The 19,695-nt window shown below is 40.1% G+C and overlaps 1 protein-coding gene across 21 annotated transcripts in view; it reads left to right on the forward strand.

The window, feature by feature from the left end:
* Nucleotides 1-19,695, forward strand: part of tenm4 (teneurin transmembrane protein 4) — a 249,886-nt gene that overhangs the window by 78,954 nt on the left and 151,237 nt on the right. For all 21 annotated transcript variants that reach the window (XM_078929945.1, XM_078929943.1, XM_078929946.1 and 18 more), the window contains 2 exons: nucleotides 1,555-1,841; nucleotides 3,591-3,863. In XM_078929945.1, the coding sequence (XP_078786071.1) occupies nucleotides 1,556-1,841; nucleotides 3,591-3,863 (559 nt within the window). In that variant the 5' untranslated portion in view covers nucleotide 1,555. The remainder of the gene's footprint in view (nucleotides 1-1,554; nucleotides 1,842-3,590; nucleotides 3,864-19,695) is intronic.

Here is a 19,695-nt window from a genome sequence, read left to right on the forward strand (position 1 = left end):
TTCAGAATGGGTCTTTAAGTTGGTTTAATGTAGGTCTGCAGGCTTCTTTTTGTTAAAGAACTTACTGCAAAGCGTGGTTTTCCCCTTGCACTGTCATATTTTGGTGGTCACTTCAACTGATCAGCCTTGTCAAGGTGAAAAAGTGTTAGTTTCTTCTCTCCAAAGGTTTTCTGAAAAAAAATTATAGAGTTCTGATAAATGGAAGACAGAAAAATAACTTCATCTCACTCTTTCAGCTTTTATCCAACAAGCAAATAAGTCCATCTGAGATTGTGGATCTTGTTTTGCTTGCAAGTGAATCCTGGTGTGGTAAACGCAGACTGACTGAACAGAAAAGTTGCCACCATGAGGCACAAAAAGAAAAGAAAAGAAGGCAAACAGCACCAAACATAAAAACTAAGGACAATTTTGTGAATTGGGCAGAGTCAGGCAAAGAGGCTCGACTTTATTTTTTTTTATTCTAAAACATTAACTAGGCTACATACAGTAGAGTTATATCATTTGACATTAGTAGAAATAAACACAAAGTATCAAGACTGTACACATGCAGACACGAAAATCAATTATTCTACAGAACAATCCTGACTGGTAGAATGTGATTTAAATTTGATCAATATAACCCAAATTTGGTATGATACTTAGAGTGTAAGTCGGTTTTTCTATTTAAAATTGTCATTGTTTGTATCAAACCAACTGTCTAATGTTGGTAAAGGTTTTTTTCATCTTCTTTGTTATAGATTTTTTACTGGTAGATAAAAGTGCCGATGTCTAGTGGGTAAATGTGGTTTAGTGAGGAAGTGATGGATTCTGGGAGGTTGAGTCCAGTTTTCTAAGTAATAGAGTGGTATTTCTAGCTTTTACTTCCATTTGAACTGGACCTGTTGAACCATTCTGAACCATTCTTGTGTGAAAGCGCTCCAACTCCATGTGTTGCTACGTTTCCTTCTTTGTTTCTTTTGTCTTCCTGATCCGCTGGTTTTCGACTCCTTAAGTGTATAGAACTTTTTAAATCCTTGGCCAGAGACCAACCAAAGTAACCCCAAGTCCTAAAACAGCCCTCAAAGGTTGAGCATTGGCTTCATCTACCTTTTTTCAGGGTCTGTCAAACCAGATAAATCTGTACTTTTCCAATTTTCCAGATACTCGATCTTGATGCTCTCCACTAAATTGAAGTCATTTTTGTACTAGTCTAACTGGTTCCTAACTTTGACAGGTTTCACTTCTGTTTAATTGCAATACTTGACGTGTTCTTTGCATTTTTTGTGCGGCCAATGTTTTTATTTTCTTAAAATGGTCTTCTCCAAAACCACATGTGGCCTCTGACACGGCTATTAAAGGACTGAAAAGCTGCTCTCTACATCGGTTAGGATAGAATAACTTGTTTCCAGCTGAAACATATTATTCACAGCAGTTTTTCCAATGGAAGTTCTTACTTATGTGCTTAGTGAAGCCCAGAGGGATCATTGTCGTTAGCCAAGAGGGAAAACTATTTGTTTTGACAGATAATAATTTCTCTTTCCTGATGGAGCGTTTTCTCGGCTTTGTCTTCCACAGAATGAGTGGGACTGAACGGGAATCCGAAGCTTTATTTTATTCTGAAAGGTGCGCCAAGGCAGCCATGGAGGTGAAGGAACGCAGACCCTACCGCTCTCTCACGGCCCGGCAGGACACGGAGCGTCGGTACACCAGCTCCTCGGCAGACAGCGAAGATGGCAAAACCAATTCCAAATCCTACAGCTCCAGCGAAACCCTGAAAGCCTTCGACCACGAATCCAGGATGGCCTACGGCAGCCGAGTCAAGGAAATGGTTCACCATGAAGTTGACGAGTTCAACCGCCAAGGTTAGATCATAATGAATTCACTTTCCCAATTATTTGATTTAAAGTTCGATTTTTGGGTTTTGTTTTTGGATCGATAGGAGATTTGTGTATTACAAAACAACAAAAACAAAAACACTGTTAGAAATACTTTTTTATAAATTTGCTAATAAGCAAATACCAACCAAGAAATCTTTCATTTAGCTTATACTAAGCGTGTTGAAATGTAATAAAACTTAATTAATATTAGCACAACAACCGTATTTAATAGGGATGCAATTATTCACCTTCTTACGATTCAGTTCAAGCTGCTTTCGGTTTGAAGCTACGTTGGAAGAGGCTGGATGTGAAATGTCAAAGCGGTACAAATCTAGCAAATCTTGCTCCAGGCTTTTTCTTTCACAGCTCTATTCTGATATCTGAAAAACTTGGTGTCATATAATTCCATCCGGGCGCAAATTACCATTATTACTTTCTTCTCTATTATCAGTTTTCAAACGGTTGGCCCTTCTGTGCATTTATATCCATTCGTCGCTACCAAATCTGAGTTTCTGATCGGTCAAAGTTTTGCCTGGTTTAACTTTCAACGAATGTTCAATGGCCGCCCATTACTGCCCAAAACAGTTGTAATAATGAACGTAGCGACACGTTAATATGCGAGTTTTGAAGGCGGAGGCCTGAAAAGCGCGTTTGCATGGCTTTTCATTGGAAGGTTGAGCGCATGTTGCCGAGGGCCGTGTGAACATGGCTACAAACCAAGAATTGCATCTTTTGTGGATTATTGGTTTGTTTTTCTTGATATGAGTTCTTTTTATTTACTGTAAATGAGAACTGGACTGAGTCAGTGTGAGTGTGGTTTGCTTCTGGCTTTAAGGAAACAAAGATAATTCAGTCGCCATGTTTTTTGCGATAAATACAGCGGTATGTTGGAGCCAAACGACGTCAGTTTGGGGGGAGTAGTCCAAAATCTGTCAACCAGACGTTTTGTACTTTGGACGTGGGGCCAGCGGCATCACATACTTTTGAGGCATTTGATTGGTCAGTTTACAACTTGAATAACTTGCACTAAAGAAAAAATACCATGAAAAAAATGTGATTAGCAAGAACATGTTGATAAAGTATCAGAGCAAGAATGGTTACTCTGACCAAAAGAATGACTGTGTAATAGCCGTTTATTTCTCAATAGAAGTCAATGGGATTTACTTCCTGTTTAGGGTGCAAAGAGGGTGGGGTCACTTAGTCCTGTTCTCACGTACAGTCAATGGTTGTTCTGAAAATGCACAAACCATTCGTTACCAGTGAGATCCGAGGTCTCAGAAAAACCCGATTACATTCAGAGATTTGGATCTCAGGCTTGAACTTCCCATGACATTGTTAAAAACTGCATGGAGAACGCGCAACCTTTCACCTCACATTTCAGACATATAAAATTGACCGTCGCCTTTTATATCTGATCTAATAGGAGAGTCAAAGACTAACTCCAGCTCAACCTGATTTTTACTTTTTCCAAAGCTTTTTTCAGCTGTTTTTGCATTGTTAGAATTTGTAAATTGGAGGAAATTATGTTTTTAGTTAAAAAATAGCTTTTCTAAAATACAGCAAAGATTGAATGCAGATGAATTCATTCTATGAAAATACATTGACTCTAAGAGTGTAAAATTTGCTTTTACTTTAGTTTAATTACTGTGAAAGCATTATGCTTTAGTTTTTCATTTAAATGAACAGATCCACGATTCTGGATGCTAATTATTTCAATCCTGCTTTCCTCTGCAGGGTCGGACTTCTCGCTCCGAGACCTCGGCTTCGGAGAAGCGCTGCCGTCACACGTGGCCACGTACCGGAGTGACATGGGAATGCCGCACCGCGACTACTCGGTCAGCGTGGGCTCGGATGCAGACACGGAGACCGATGGCATCATGTCACCGGAGCACGCCGTCAGATTATGGGGCCGCAGCAACACCAAGTCGGGCCGCAGCTCCTGTCTCTCCAGCAGGGCCAACTCCAACCTGACCCTCACTGACACAGAACACGAAAACACCGAAAACGGTAGGAGGGGCTTGTCTTTACTGTAGCTTTTGGCCTTTCACAATAAAGCTAATTTTTATTTGTCATTTGGGTTTGATTCCAGTGTTAAACTGGAGACTATTTTGGTTTACTTTTAAGTTGTTGTTTTTTTTTTGTCTTTAACTGGAGAAGAAAAAAAAATCCTGAGAAGTTCAGCTGAAAAGTTGGATTTTTTTTAACAGTTTTTTGCCTATATTTAACCTTAAAGTTTAGATTTTGGATATATGTTGTTTCAATTCTTAAGCTGTGTTTTAGATATTGTCTACAGAAGGTTCATTTCTCTCAGTTTTTATGTGCGCGATCAAACAGAACCTGGTCAGACAGGTTCCTTTTATGACTGCAGTCCTAGAATGTGGGAACCCAGATGCATGTTTGTGGTTTGGTCTTTGCATTTTCCTGCAGAGTGGGTCTCTTTGTGTTACATGACCTAGAGTTAAGAAAAAAGCAAAAGCAAAGCAGATCTGCTGAAGGCACGCCTTAAAGTAATTCAAGCACTACAAACAAAGAAAAAACTAATGAAGATAAAAGAAAGAAATATATATCTGCAGGAGTCAGAAGTTTATTGTAAAATATAAAATTTATGAACAAAAAAAAACAAATTTACATATATACTCTCTTACATATCTATATACACATGGATATAATGCCATATATACTCTCATGACAAATTCACATTTTTGCACATTGGCTGAATCCCTCATAGCTGTGAGCTTGTGGCCCGCTCAGCATATTTTCTATGTCACAAAGGCTCTTTTTCAACAAAAGCTTTTTTGTGCTCCTGATTCACAGCGATTTGAATAAAGAAATACCCAGAATTGCAGTTTAGAACTAATTTTTCTTTACATATGTCGGTCACCATCAGAAAACGGCCTATTTTCTTTTGAACGGGTCTTTTAAATATTTAGTTCCACTTTAAAAAATGTAGCTGTACAGTCTTACCTTTTAGTTTGTTTTTGTGTCACTAATAAATTCTCTTTCTATTCAAATTATGTAATATACTTTTAATATTTTAGTGCTCCGTGATCAAATTTACATGTTTTGCACAACATAAAGTTCCACATTAGTATAAATCGTGCTAAACACATGACATTTATGGTTTTGTTGTCAGGGTTCTTGACAGACTTAAAATGATGATGGACTGGAGTCTGGCGGAGATCTTAGTGTTTCGGAACGCACAGTGTTATGTATTGGCCCCTTATTAAAACGGATGGAAATGACTTTTCCAAGAGGAATCTGTTTGCAGACCGGACTTTACAGAGAGAAGGTGTTCTATCATCTGAGACGAAGTCTTCTTTTTTTTCTAAACTTGCTCTGCAGAGTTGCTGCCATGTGTTTACAGCCTCCCGTAGCTGCAGCATCATGCATCTGCGTGACCCGATCGAGATCCTAAGTAGCCTTTTATTCCACTCACCCGAGCAGAACGAGCACTCGCATTCACCATTTAATTCAGTAATGCCAGATAACATACAATTTATATATGGCGAGTTAATTAAAACCCGTGGAGGAGGCCTGCTTGTGTGTGCTTTAATCTATTTAAATCAACAAACCGTTTACTGTGCTTTAATGTAGTCAAGCTGCTGGGCAGTTCTGCCCACTTCACATGTGACTTACTTAACCCGCTTTTAATGCATGCAAATGAGCAACTGTAATTTTGGAACCTTTTCCTTGATGCTGGGAAGTTTCCCGGCTTCAGCTGTGAGCAGAAGCATCTGTGTTTCATGATGTTCTCCTGAAGAAAACCTCCAGCTGTGCTGGAAGTCGGTCGTATGAAGCAGTCCGCTTGTCTAGAGTGAACCCTAATACAAGAAAATCAATGCAGTTAGATTCATGTAATTGGAAATGCATGCACTGCTTTCTGTGTGCTAACATTGGAAGGCCCCTAATGCAGAATGTAAGGCTCTAGATCCTCCCCCCGTGCTGCCTCTGGCCCCCTGGGAGCCCCCGCAGGACACCTCCAGCACCTCTGCTGAGTCATCGCACTTCTTTGCTTGGCCTGAACGGAAAAAGAGCAAAAGGCAGACCACAGTGTGTGTGTGCGTATAGGAGAGGGGGGGGGGGGTTACAGCATGTTCTTTATTCTGTCAATTTTTGCACAAAAGTGCTTTTTTCTAGTAGTGTGATCAACACCCCCCCCCCCCCCCCCCCCCCCCCGCTGTCAGAGCTGCTTAATGTGGTCACAGCAGCACAAGAAGCGGCGCAGAAAGGAAGCCACGAGGACGCCAAAGCCAGATATAGTAACAGGCAGAATGCTGTGACAGATCCTCATGGGAGGACAAACCCCTGCATGGGATGTACCACCGGACCATAACTGAAGTGGCTGATATCAAGAAGTCCTACCAATGGCTAGAAAGAGCTACAGGACAGCACTGAAGCGCTCATCCTGGCAGCCCAGGAACAAGCCCTGAGCACCAGAGCCATAGAGGCTCAGATCTACCACACCAGACAAGACCCAAGGTGTAGGCTGTGCAAAGAGGCGCCTGAAACAATCCAGCACATAACTGCAGATGCTGGCAGGGAAAGCATACATGGAGCGCCACAATCAAGTGGCTGTAATAATATACAGGAACATGTGTGCAGAATATGAACTGGAAACCCCAAGGTCAAAATGGGAAACACCTCCGAAGGTGGTAGAGAATGAGAGGGCAAAGATCCTGTGGGACTTCCAGATCCAGACTGATAGGATGGTAATGGCGAACCAACCAGACATTGTAGTGGTGGATAAAGAACAGAGGAAAGCCGTTGTGGTGGATGTGGCAGTGCCAAGCGACGGAAACGTCAAGAAGGAACATGAAAAACTGGAGAAATACTGAGGGACTCTGAGAAGAGCTGGAGAAAGCCTGGAAAGTGAAGGTGACAGTGGTGCCTGTGGTAATTGGAGCACTCGGGGCAGTAACCCCCAAGCTGGAGGAGTGGCTACAACAGATACCTGGAAAGACCTCAGACCTCTCAGTCCAGAACAGCGCAGTGCTAGGAACAGCTAAGATACTGCGCAGGACCCTCAAATCAAGTCAGATCAGATTAAATCAAATCAAACTTTATTTGTATAGCACTTTTCCAACGTAAGCCACTCAAAGTGCTTTACATAAAAATATAATCAAATTTAAAAACAAAAGGACAAAACAAACAAATAAGTTCCCAGGCCTCTGGTAGAGGACCCGAGTTTAGGTGAGAAACCTCCCACGGAGGGTGAGAGGGGCCGTTGTTTTGTTTGTTTTGTTTTTTAAATATATTAAATCTAAACACACTAATCCAACGCAGGTAAAATGGAAACCTTCCTCTATTTTCCTTCGTTTTGTCTCCGTTGATGCTAAAATTGTTTGAAGGTCAGACAAGTTTTATCCTTTGAGCCGTTTCTAATTTCAGATTAATTTCACTGAACCAGAAAAAAGACATGGTTTTTCTATTTTTTAGCTAAACGATCAGTTTTGAGTGAAACGGCATGAGCAGCCCTGATGGTGGGACTTCAGGTTTGCAGCTGTCATGACAGATTGCTTTGCTGCTCCAGTTCAAGTGTTCGCTGAGAGCAGATTGGTAAGTATTGAGTGACAGGTCCATATACGCTTTAAAAGTGCTCAATAAACTGTAAAACCTGACTCGAAGAGCCTCCCAGGTTCTTAAGTAATTATGCACCGATGGCTGTGACACATTCTTGTCGCGCTGCAGGATATTTCTGTGGTCGTGTCAAGAGAATTTCCTGACGAGCATCACATTTAGGAAAAGCAAAAAACTGAAGTGTTGATACTCTGCTAATAATGAAATCAAAATAAAACAATAAAGAGGGAAAAATGTGTCTAATTATTCACCTTTCAGCTCTGCAGGATGAAACCTAACAAATCAATCCGCCTTTTAAGAGATCGTGCTAAATGTACAAATGTACAAACTCACCACCATTTTCATTGTTTTGTATATTAAGTGTAACCACAGAAGCCAAACATTTCAGACCTGAAAATGAGATACGACTCAACAATTTAACCAGCGGTTACCCGGCTGACTGACCCGCTTTCACTGCCAGCATTTGATTGGCGGCCATCAACAGCTGTCGCCCCCCGATGGGGATCATGCATCTCAAAGATTAAACATCTGTTTTCTCTGCGCTCTGCTGTCTTTGGATCATCGTGTGACATCTTGTTGATCAATGTTCCAATTTTCCTGGAAAGACGTTCATGGCTGGAACTCTAAACTTTTGTCTTAAGTCGTGGCTGCAGAACTTAAAACAACCCTCATAAAGCTTGTGATGGAAACTTGTCTGCTGTAGGAACTTCCTCCTAACTTTGTCTGGAAGCTCATTCCTGTGCCGAGGAGGAGCAGGAGTGAAGATGGACGCACAAAATAACCAGATTTGCTCCACAGTCAGAACTTTTTCCACTTTGTTTCTAGTTTTGGCATTTGGTGATGTTTTATGGGACACAATTGTTGTAGAAGACCTTCATCCTGTTTTTTTTTTAAGCCTTTCACAGTAAACTAAGCTCTCCATATGATCATATATAATCTTTGGCACACTAAAGAACAAATTATTTATGAAATACGCGTTATTTTCATAACCTCTTTTCCTACTTGGAAGGAAGATCTCTGAAGCTCCGCCTTTCTGACCTTGTGGATGCCGCCGCCCATTTCATGACATCAACCTAGAGTCAACCGAACTTCTGCAAAGATGGATGTGCAGATTGTGCTCATCCATGCATTAAGCCGATCACCGCAAGCTACACAGAGAAAGCTGTTGTGTGTGTGTGTGTGTTTTAGCCTGGGGGCTTTTCTCACTCATTTATGTCACAATGTGAGAATCTGCTTGTTTTTCGGGGGTTGGGAGGGGCTGGTTTTTAGAGAAATACCACTTTGGGGTTATTTATAGTGAGGAATGAACATTATAATAAAGTTGATTTGGCATGAAATAAGCCCTTTAATGCAGACTGTTTGTGTTTCCATAAACATCTAGACGCTTCAGCCTGCTGTTCACACAGAGACGAAGACGCTCTTCCTCCTGGTGAAGTTTCTTATGTTGGGTGGAGGTGGACAGTCAAAAGCAGTTTTAAACTGAATTCAAGTTATTTGAAGCATCTGTCTTCAAGACAAAATCTTTCTTGCTGTAATTTGATGCATTTTTATACGACTTCCTGATTGGTCAAAGTTGGACCTGCATTGTGCGTTTATTGGCTTGCAAAACTCAAACTCTTGTCGTCACATTTGCTAAAAAACGTAGCAGGTTATGAGATGACAAAAAAATAATAATAATATCTGAACAAAAGACAAAAGAAAGTTTTCCCGGTTGTCTTTGCAGCACTCTGAAGCGTAAAAGATCTATTTAAATTATTTCTATGTAAAAAATGAACCTCTTTTCCTCACTTTGTGTTTGTTTCTCCTTCTCAAGATGTTGGAATTGGCAAGAAAAGAGGAAAAAAAAGGGACAAAGGTTCTTTTTTTTCAGTTTGTTAAAAAAAAGAAAAGAAAAGAAAAAAGTTCCCAGAATGATCAAAGTGCCTTTGATGAAGTCTTCAAGGAGAAATAGAGGGAAAATGGTTCATAACGGTAAACCGACACGGGGGGCAGAGCTGCGTTCGGAGATGCTGGGACAGCCGAAGGCAGAGTCACACGCAAGTTTGTTGACCTTTTATCACTGTTATGAAATTTGTCCTTTCATATTTAACACGGCAAAAATATGCAAAGGCTGGAGTTTGGCTGTTTTACTGAGAACTGAATGCAGGAAACAGATTTAGCTGGAATCAAGGCGAAAGATCCCAAAAAGATGAAACGCCGGCGTTTGGTGACTGGTGTTCCTGTTATGAAGCTTGAAAGAAAAAACATCTTAAATAAAACTAATGGACAAACTAAACTTCCTGCTGCTTTTCAAACTCCTCATTTTCACTCAAACTTTTAATAATTCTGTAAAAATCTAGTGGTGTCTGGCATTTGCATATTGAATTTTAACTTAAGGAATATTTTACACCTCCCTGTGGTCTTTTGTGCTTCTCTTCTGGAGATAAAAACTCGCTGATCATCCACTCTGACTTTAAGGGTTTGTGATTTACCAAAAATGATTTCTGTCAATATAAACCCCTTAACTACAACTCTGACATGGTTTGTTCAGTCGGAGAAAAGCTGAGACTCTATGCTTTCCGCTTGACATATTTATTTATTATGTCAATCAAGAGTATGCTGTGTGGGCCCTGGAGGACAATTTGGCTGATCATGATTTTCAATGATCAGCCAATGCAGCCTGTGACTCGGCCGCTCTCACAGGGAAAGGAAAATCAGAAAAAGTAGAATAAAATGCAATTGGAAACAGTTTTTTCTTTAATTGATCCTCAATAATTAGCTGATACCTGCTGATGCAGGCTTGCACATATCTGTATAGTTGTGCTCACGGGTGCCTGTAGATGGGAGGAAGGTTTATTTGTACTTTTGCTATTTGCTTTAAATTAATTTAAATAATTAATTTTATTTTAAATAATTTTAAATATATTTATTTCTAACCAAAGCTGTAAATAGCTCCCCTTGTCATAGTTTATCTCCCAATTATTGCTGCTTTCCGTCTCACTGGTGTTTGATGGCTCCTAAACTTTCTAGTTCTCATTTCAAAAGTTGCACGAAAACTTTATTAGCAATAGTAAACGTTTTTCTCACTACAACCCACAAAAAAAGGATTTTGTTTTTGTGTTTGCTGTCATGTAAACTACTTCTGTATGACTTTAACAAATGTTGACAGTTTAGGTTCAAATAATCCCCAAAATATTCAGTTAGCTTTATTCATAAAGGACCAATTCACAACCAACGTTGTCTCGAGGCTTCACAAAGAAAGAATGAAAATACTGTTAGGAGGATTTTCTGACCAAAACAACTAAATATGTTGACTTTTCTCTTCAGTGAAAAAAGGATGAGCTAAACCGATCTAAGCACATGCAAAACTAGACTTGACCTAGAATCTTTTTCCTAACCTGTGAGGCTAAGTCGTGGGGATGTGGCGTTCTCAGCCTGCCGACGCCGACTCCTGCCGTTCACTCCAGCGATGTGACTCACAAAGGCCGGCGGCTCACATCTGGTAATGACAGCAGCCACTCTTACATGCTTGAAAGGAGGGGATACGGTGGCGGGGGGTACTCCATTGGCAGCAGTCTGCACCTTCATGACTAGATATTACCAACTCCCACACAGTTCTCCTTTAATGAGTTATAAAAGAAGCGGTGACTCAGAAATTTCTGCAGCGAGTTTAAGTCCCACAGTTACATTGATTTGTTCCCTTGCTACCTGTTATCTGACACCTTTTGCGGGCTCCAAGATTCCCTGAAACTTTGAAGTTATGAAAGATTGAGGTTAAGAGCTCCGGGGTGGTTTTCAGCAACTAAATCTTTGAACCAAGCAGGACTGTCGGTGAAAGGTAGGTGTTCTTTGTGAAGCATGTCACGCTCCTTCAGAAATGGTGGCGCTTTGAAAAGTAAATCTCTTCCAGGTCTGAAGTTGGGGGGGAAGTACATTAACTGTCACCTGTTAAAGTATTGAAGCAACTTTTTTGTTTGGTGGTTGTATACTCGGTCCAAACCGCCCTTTTCTGCTGCTCCCGCAGAGCATCTTGGTTGTCCAAGGAGTCCTTTTTTCTTCTCCAAGCTGAGCAGCATCAACAGAAATCTGGCTTTAAATGAAACAAATATTTAGCATATTTTCTGCACTATAGCATCCACTTAATAGCTTTCCTGATTGAAAAACGACAGTGCCTTAAAGTCTGGAAGACCTTTAGTTGTTGCTACACTGTCAAAGTGTTTGGTTTTTTATTGTGAAAACGCTAACATGGCTAACATTTAACGGCGCTGGACAGTATTCAATTTGCTCTCCAAATTCAATGACTCCTTCAAAAGCGGACTTCTTGTTCCTGATTTCAAGGACTGGTCTGGTGTATCCTTCTATGCTGTCCATATCCCAAGATGCATTGCAGCCAAATCTGGTGATTTTCTGACAACAATGGTGGTTGGAGATAATTACACCTCCAAGATTAAAAGTCGGATCAAATAAGCCATGAAATTTTTAGCTCCATGCCTGGTTCACTATACCTCTCAGTTCAGGACTCACGGTTGCTAGGTGACAGGACATTCGCCGATGTAACGGCTGGAATTAAGACTTCACAGCCGTTCACATCCGGGGGAAGATGCCCGGGTCCTTCGTGGAGCGGTAGGCCGCGGCCATTGAAGGATGCAGCCCTCGAATTTGGACACAGCCAGCTTAGTTTGTTTTAGCAGTATTAGTTTGTTTTCTTAAGTATGCAGACACAGTTTGGAGTCAGCCTGCAGGTATTGTGGGTACACTAACGTGGCTAACATGTAGCAAGGTTGTACTGTGTTTTTTTTTACATGTTAAAACAATGTTGGGAGTTAGTGTAGTCAAGGTCACAATTGTTTTAGCGGGATCAGGCTGATTTCTTATGTATGCAAACTAGTTAGCCTGGAGTTAGCCTACATGTATTGTGAATGTGCTAATGTGGCTTTTTTCCCCATGCAATAAATACATTTGGGAGTTAGCGTGGTCACACTAGTAACATTTGTTGTAGTTGTGTCAGCCACAAAGCGGTATTTTGATCCATTCACACATCTCTTGAGTTTCCCTCTAAAAGGCTGCGCTCTGAGCACCCGCCCCACCCAATCCATGAAAGTGAGCGGGTTCTGACTTTGTGACCTAGATAAGTGAGGCACCGCCCATTCCAGGAAGAGTCTGTGCTGCCAGCACCGCCCCCAGGCTAACACACTCACACTTTCTCCACGGAGCTATCGGTGATCGACCAAGCGCTTTTGGAAGGCTCCACAAAAAGCACATCCATCTTTGCAAAAGTTCGGATGTTGTTTGTTTTTCTGGGCGAAAAGCAGACAGGCTGGCGAGGCCGACTCTAGGCAGACGTCATGAAAGGGGCGGCGCCCACAGGGAGAGAAAGGCGGTGCCTTAAAGATTGAGTTATTTCAATTCAAGATAGGAAAATGAACCACTAAAATACCTAATATTTGATAAAAAAAAATCATTCTTTAGTGTGCCAAAGGTAATGTATCATCATATAAAATATGGTTATAGTTTACTCTGAAAGGCTTAAGAAAAGCAGGGTTTAGGCCCTTTAATGCGCCTTATAGTTCGGTGCACCTTATGTGGGACATAGGTTTGAATGTAGCCCATTTTGTGATGTAGCGCCTTATCATGCGGAAAATACATCATTTCAAGTTATTTTACTTATTTTACTATTATTCACTTACTCCAAGCCACAGAATAAGATAGAACAGAAGAACTCACATTAAAAATGTATTCTCTGCATAATGACAGTTTCCAAAAATAACTGCAGAACAAGCAGCGCCTTTGTTCTTTGATGCAGGACCCAATTTGCTTAATCGTGCATCTGTAGACTGAACGCACCAGAATACCACCACTGATGGCCGCACCATCCGGAAGAGTCTGAGCGACTTTCTTTTGATACACACCCCACATTTAAGGTGCGTGTTAACGTTGAGCCGCTTCTCTGGAGCTTTGCTGGGATGTTGGGGGGAGATAAAGTCCCATCCTATCAAGTTGCACTGCATTTCTCTGCTTTATTCACCGTCTGATGTGAATAATGTTAATAAAATATTTAATATTAATGCACTATTGAAGGGAAACAACTGCCAGAAAGTTTTATTCTCAAATGCTAAACCCAAATGGGAATGTTAGAGAAGTCTGTGTCAAAGAGCTCCAGATTGATTTCTCCGTGTTCACAGCATTAGTTTATTAAGAGTATCTCTTTTTCCTGGAGCTGCAAAACATAATCACTTTTGTCAAACAGCAGTATTTTGATGCATCGCTGCCTTCTGGTGTCTGCGATAGAGTTGTAGGGGATGGGGGGGGGGGGTGTGCTTCTAGTAAAAAAAGAAAAAGTTTTCTTTTTTTTCACGATTTGTAATTTCTCGGCGCTCTAATCGAGCTCGGCGCAGAGCTCGCTCTGAAAACGGTCATAGGAGTCGAAGTGTAGCAGCAGCGTATCCGGCGAAATGATGCTTCAAAGGAATCACTCACTGTTCCCCAGATAACAGCCATGCGTATTTCCACCCACAGTGGTTCTTATGGTGTTATTTATTTGTTAACTTTTTCTTTATTTTTTGGCAGAGTTTCCTCTGTGATCATGGATTAATGGGAAAAACTCTTTGGCTCTTTTGCGGGCTAATTTGCAGGGTTTTAGAGGCCCGCGTGGACAGTTTGGCTCCGTTATCGCCCTGCCAGTGCTTTTGACAGCCTAAACCAGCAGCTCATCGGGGTCCATCTTACCACGGAGGCTCAGGGGCTTCACCACAGCTCAAAGCTCCACATGGAGCGGGATGAGCCCTTCTCTGTGGAAGATCATCCCAGCACCGTCTTATAACTTCAGCCCCTCTCCTCGCAGTTCCCATTTAACACACTGTCAATTATCCCTGCTCATGTTATATTTATGCTGGTTCCAGGGCACGCTGCTCCCTGCTTAAAATGGGACACAAGTGATGCAGCAGTTTTTCAGTATTCTGGATCTGTATCCGAGAATACACCGACCGCATTGAACAGATGGAAATCCGGACAAACTGGACCGGTTCGCCAAAAATGACGAGTTGGTATTTATTCACGAAGATGTGTGTAAAAAAAAAAAAAAAAAAAACTTTTTTTTTCAGGGTTTATCACACAACACAAAATTAAAGTGTTGAATACTTTATAAAATATAAAACAAAATATTTGTCTTTATTGTTATGTAGTAATCCAATCTATATTCTAGTATAAATGTTATGGGATAACATTCCACATTTAAGTGGAGAAATATCATTTTTTTTTAAATGTTTTTTTTGTTTTGTTTTCTTACAACTTGTGTATTTTGTTAAATTATGGAAGGGTCTTTTTTGCCACACTAAAATATCCATTATAGCTGTTTTTTTGGCATATTTTTCCTTTACTTATTGCTTTAAAGTAAATCCATTTTTGTACAAAGCATCTCATTTCAGAACACTTTTGAGCCTAAAAGCAGCAATCTCCAAATGTCTAAAGGGGTTAATTCGGGGTGACATGAAAGCATCACATTACAAAAACAAATAAATAAAAAAGGAATACATTAGTGTGCTTTGGAATGTCAGTGTTTATTCTGTATTGGGTCCAAATATGTTGCTGGTTTTACATCAACATCTCCTGATTCAGCCCTAAAAAAACATCACACCATCAGCAAAAGACAAAACAAAAAAAACAAAAAAAGCTTGGTAATTTTATCAAAACCTTTCGTTTTTACTCTAGAAAAACAATCATATCATCAGCAAAAAAAACATACAAACGAAAAAAAAGGTTTGGTACAGATCTTTTAATCAAAACCTTGGGTTATTACCTTAGAAAAACCATCACGTCATCAGGGCAAAAATAGCTTTAAGTAAAAATCATTTTGTCAAAACTTTGGGTTTTTACTCTAGAAGAAACAAAACCTCATCAACAAAAAACTGACTGCAGATCTTTTTATCAAAACCTTGCATTTTAAATCGTATAAAAACACCACACCATCAGCAAAATAAATAACTTTATTGCATTTTTCAAAAAACATATAAGCCTAGGACCAGAATGAATATTTGGATTGAAAAACTAGAATGCCGGTGTGAAAACAGATAAACACAGACATTCATAGTTTTGAGGAAATCGTGTTTTCTCTATAAAGGTACAAAGAGTAAAATCTTTAATGGAACCGAGCTGAAAATGTAATTGGACTATAAAAACAAGCATGTCCAAGTATTTCTTTCTTCTGCTTTTACTGGTTCTCCAATTGTTTCACACTGAATGTTTTTGGCCTTTTCTCTAACCCACGCCAGCTGCTGTCAAAGTCTGACACAGTAGATTGACTTTTTCCTGGTTTAAGTTCATGTTACCAAGTTTGCAGTGAGAGTTGTTTACAGTTTCTGGGATTCTTTAGCAGGTTTATATTTAAGTGTCATTGGAAATTGTAGTTTTCAACAGACAAATTTTCTCTGTGAGCTCATGTAACCTAAAGCACATGGAGGGAGTTGTTACATAAGCTCAAACTGGACAAGTCCAGACAATAACCAGAAATAAACAGACTTCTGTCAGTCAGCTCCATGAGGTTTAGAGAAAAACACAGGATTTTTAGTATATATATTACCTCCATGGGTAGAAGAAAAGAGGAAACTTCAGGTTTTTTTGTTTTAACTTGCAGCAGCTGCAGACTTCACCTCCTGGATGTCTAGCACTTTTGTTTTTTGTGTTTTTGTTGGCATTCTTTCAGCTTTGAAACTGGTTTTTGTTGGAAAAAACTTGATGGAAAGGGCAAAGAAAGACACAAGCAGTGCAAGTTAAAAAGTGAAAATTAGAAAAGTGCATTAAATTGACATTTATATCAGGTTTATTTTATTTTCAGGATTTTCAGCTAGATATTGATCAAACAGTGACACAAACAGAAGGGGTTTGTAGAGAAATTGACTTCCAAAAAAGTTTTTTTAGTTCAGTTTTTGCCACATAGATATTCCAGCATGAGTCTTGCTCTTGAAAAGCTTCAGAGGAGTTGAAATTATCAAAAAAAAAAATTGTTTCATTATTATTTTGCTCTTTTCCCTTCTGGGGGATGTTTCTTCCTTTCTATACTTTTTACTTTCATATTTAAAGTGTCAAAGTTATATTAATTTAAACTGCTAATAATAATAATAATAATAATGATAATCATAATATTTATTATTCTAATGGCTTTAAATACATAAGGATTGATTTTTGTCCTAAGGTTAATAACACAAAGAGGAAGTAAAGTCATTTGAACTGTTGTTTTAGGATACTTTTCCATATAACTAATTCTTTAGGTTGTAACTACAATTCTCTTCATCATTGAATCATTGCACAGCCCTAAATGTCCTCTGCAGATACCAAAAGGAGCATTGCTGGTATTTAGGGCATGCTAGTCTGCAAATTACAGCTAATCTACCGTTTAATCAAGCATTCAGTACTTTTTCTTAAGTCCTAAATCTAAGAGAAATACAAATAAAATAAAATAAACGTTTTTACTGAACTAATGGACTCTGTGTTTCTGACCCGGTCTTTCTAATCATGACGTGACCTGCTGTGGGCGCATTCAAATAAAAAAAAAAACTGTGTACAATTTCTTGATTGTGATTGGCTAAATTTTGTTCTAAGCCGTTATAAAGCTGTGGCAACCCTGTCACTGGACCATTCTGTGACATTTTCTATCCCATTTCTAAAATGTTCACAGTACACGCAATTATCAAAATTACAGTGGTTTGTACTTCTGATCAAGATTTATTTATCACATTGCAAAAAGTAGGTTCATTAAATACTTATTTTGTATTTAATGTTATTATAAGGGTTCAAAGAATGGAGGCCGATTGGTTGGCCCTCACACATTTTCAACTCACCAAATCTGGCAATCTTTGCAAAAAGTTTGGAAACATTTACACTAAAAAATACATTGCAGGTATTTAGGTACACACACGCACACACACACACACACCTCCTTACACTAACTCAGCACTTGCGGATGAGGCTGATGCTCCATCATCATCATCATCACCGCCGGTTTCTTCAAAGCGAGTAAAAATTAATGTGTGACCAATTGCAGCCTCATGAGCACAGTTATTAAAGTATGAACCATAACTTTAATGACCAAGCTTGAAATAATCAAAAGGGAAGACTTTTAAAATAGCTTAAAAGATGATCATGGTGGTTCATTCATTAACAGCATAGAAGTCAGGTTTGGCTTTTAAAAATAAAATGTATAACGTTAAAGTTGCATACATTTGGAACTTAAACAGCTATTTTCTACACTTTCCTGCTTTTTGAGAATAAATGTTAGCACTAAATCCCTCCCAACCCCCCCATTTAAGCACCCCTGGGGCTTTCTTTCTTCTTGGATCAAAAGTATGGATTCCAGTGGCCTCACCCCTCACTGTTAACAACAACCTGCAGGCAACTGATGTCTGTTTTAGAGGTCCAAGGTTCAGATGTGACTGAAGCGGGATATCTTCTTTAACAGCACTAAAAAAGGTGGGATAAAGAAAACAAGAAGAAAACTGGCAACCACACCCTCCCTGCCAATCCTCTGCACATAAGTCAGACGTCAAAACACGGTAATGAGCTTTGAACACATGTCTGCGGACCTTCATCCCGGCACAGTCGTCAACCGGGCCTACAAAAAAACCAACAATGCTAATAGTGGATAATTATCCGCTTTTACTCCTCCTGCACTGGCTGCTCCTCTCCCATCACACGCAGAGGCTGCTGAATAAACACAATGGTATGAATAAATAATGACCCCCACAATCCTCTTAAGATCCCCGAATGGTGAGGATGGGTGAGGGGAGGGGAGAAGACAAAAGTTTACTTTCTGTGTTTGAGGGTAAGCGGAGCCTGAAATTGTAAACGACTCATTAGGGCTACATGTGGCTCGCATGGGGTCTCACTGAACAAAGATGCCACCATCACCACTGTGTCCCTGCACACAGCATGAAGGGCCAGGCCTGGTGAATTCTAGAATAACAGTTTCTGCACTATAAGGCACACTCAAAATCTTCATTTTTTTAATGAATGACTGTACCTTATAGTCCTGTACGGCTTATATATGGATTCATTCTGGTTGTGCTTAGTGATGTCGAAGCGATTTCTAAATGCTAGCGTGTAGCGGTGTCTGACTAGTTTTTTTAGGGGTTACAAACACAGTTGGGCTTTACAAGTATTGTAAATATGCTAATGTGGCTAATGCGCTGTTTTTGTTTTTAATAGGTTGGGAGTTTGTTTTACGTTTGTTTTAGCGGTATTAGTCTGTGTTTTTAGTAAGTTCCAAGCAACGTTGGGAGTTACAGGTATTGTAAATCCACTTAATGCGGCCAGTGTGTAGCGGTGTCAAGGCCCGTTCACACCGGGACGAATTTCGGCGGCGATTTTCGCCGACGTTTAACGCCTCGTGACTAAACAAAGGGCACCAATGTGAGTGTGCACACCGACGCGAAAAAACGCAACGCGTCAAAGCGTCAAAAAAAAAAACGCCTCGGGTTCGTTTTTTTTTTTTAGACGCGGCATTTTCATTCGACCAATGAAAATGCCGCTTTTGCACACGTGTCTGGAGCTTCTGAAGTTACAGTAAAACACAACTTGGGGGCGCTCAAACACAAAACTGCCTTGCTGAGCACACATACCAGCGAAGAAGATAGACGCCAAGTAGCGTCTACACTGCTGCGAAGAAACAATGACGGACATTCTAAAATATCCCCGAACCAAGCACCAGTTGGAGCTAATGGTGCTTGAAATATTCATGTTTTCTTTTTATTATTCTGACTAGCGCGTAAATACTTGCTCTCTTCTTCTGAGTGAAAAGCGACTTTAAGAAGCCTAAAGTTGCGCAGCGCCACCTTGTGTACAGGAGTATTTCTGTTTACATTAAGCGCCATCTAATGTCAGGGAATGAAATTGCATGTTCGCTCGACTCATCGTCAGCGAAAATCGCCTGGGTGTGAACACAAAAGACGTGGCGAAAAACGCTGGCGAATAACGCCTGGCGAATATTCGTCCCGGTGTGTGGGGGCCTTCAGACAGTCTTTTTTTTTTTACGTGCTACTAACAAGGTTAGGCGTTAGCGTAGTCACAGAAACATTAGTTTTAGCAGTATCAGTCTGTGTTGTTACATAATGAAAACAAGGTCGGGAGTTAAAGGCATTGTGAATAGGCTAACGCAGCTAACGTGTAGCCATGACTTTTTCTTTTTTAACGTGTTACTAAAAAGGTTGGGAGTTAGCGTAGTCACAGTAACATTTGTTTTAGTGGGGTCAGTCTGTTTTTTATGAGTTGCAAACAAGTTTGAGAGTTACAGGTA

Source organism: Oryzias latipes, chromosome 13 (genome assembly GCF_053564925.1).
Source record: "Oryzias latipes strain Hd-rR chromosome 13, Olatipes_Hd-rR_3.1".
Taxonomy (NCBI): Eukaryota; Metazoa; Chordata; class Actinopteri; order Beloniformes; family Adrianichthyidae; genus Oryzias; species Oryzias latipes.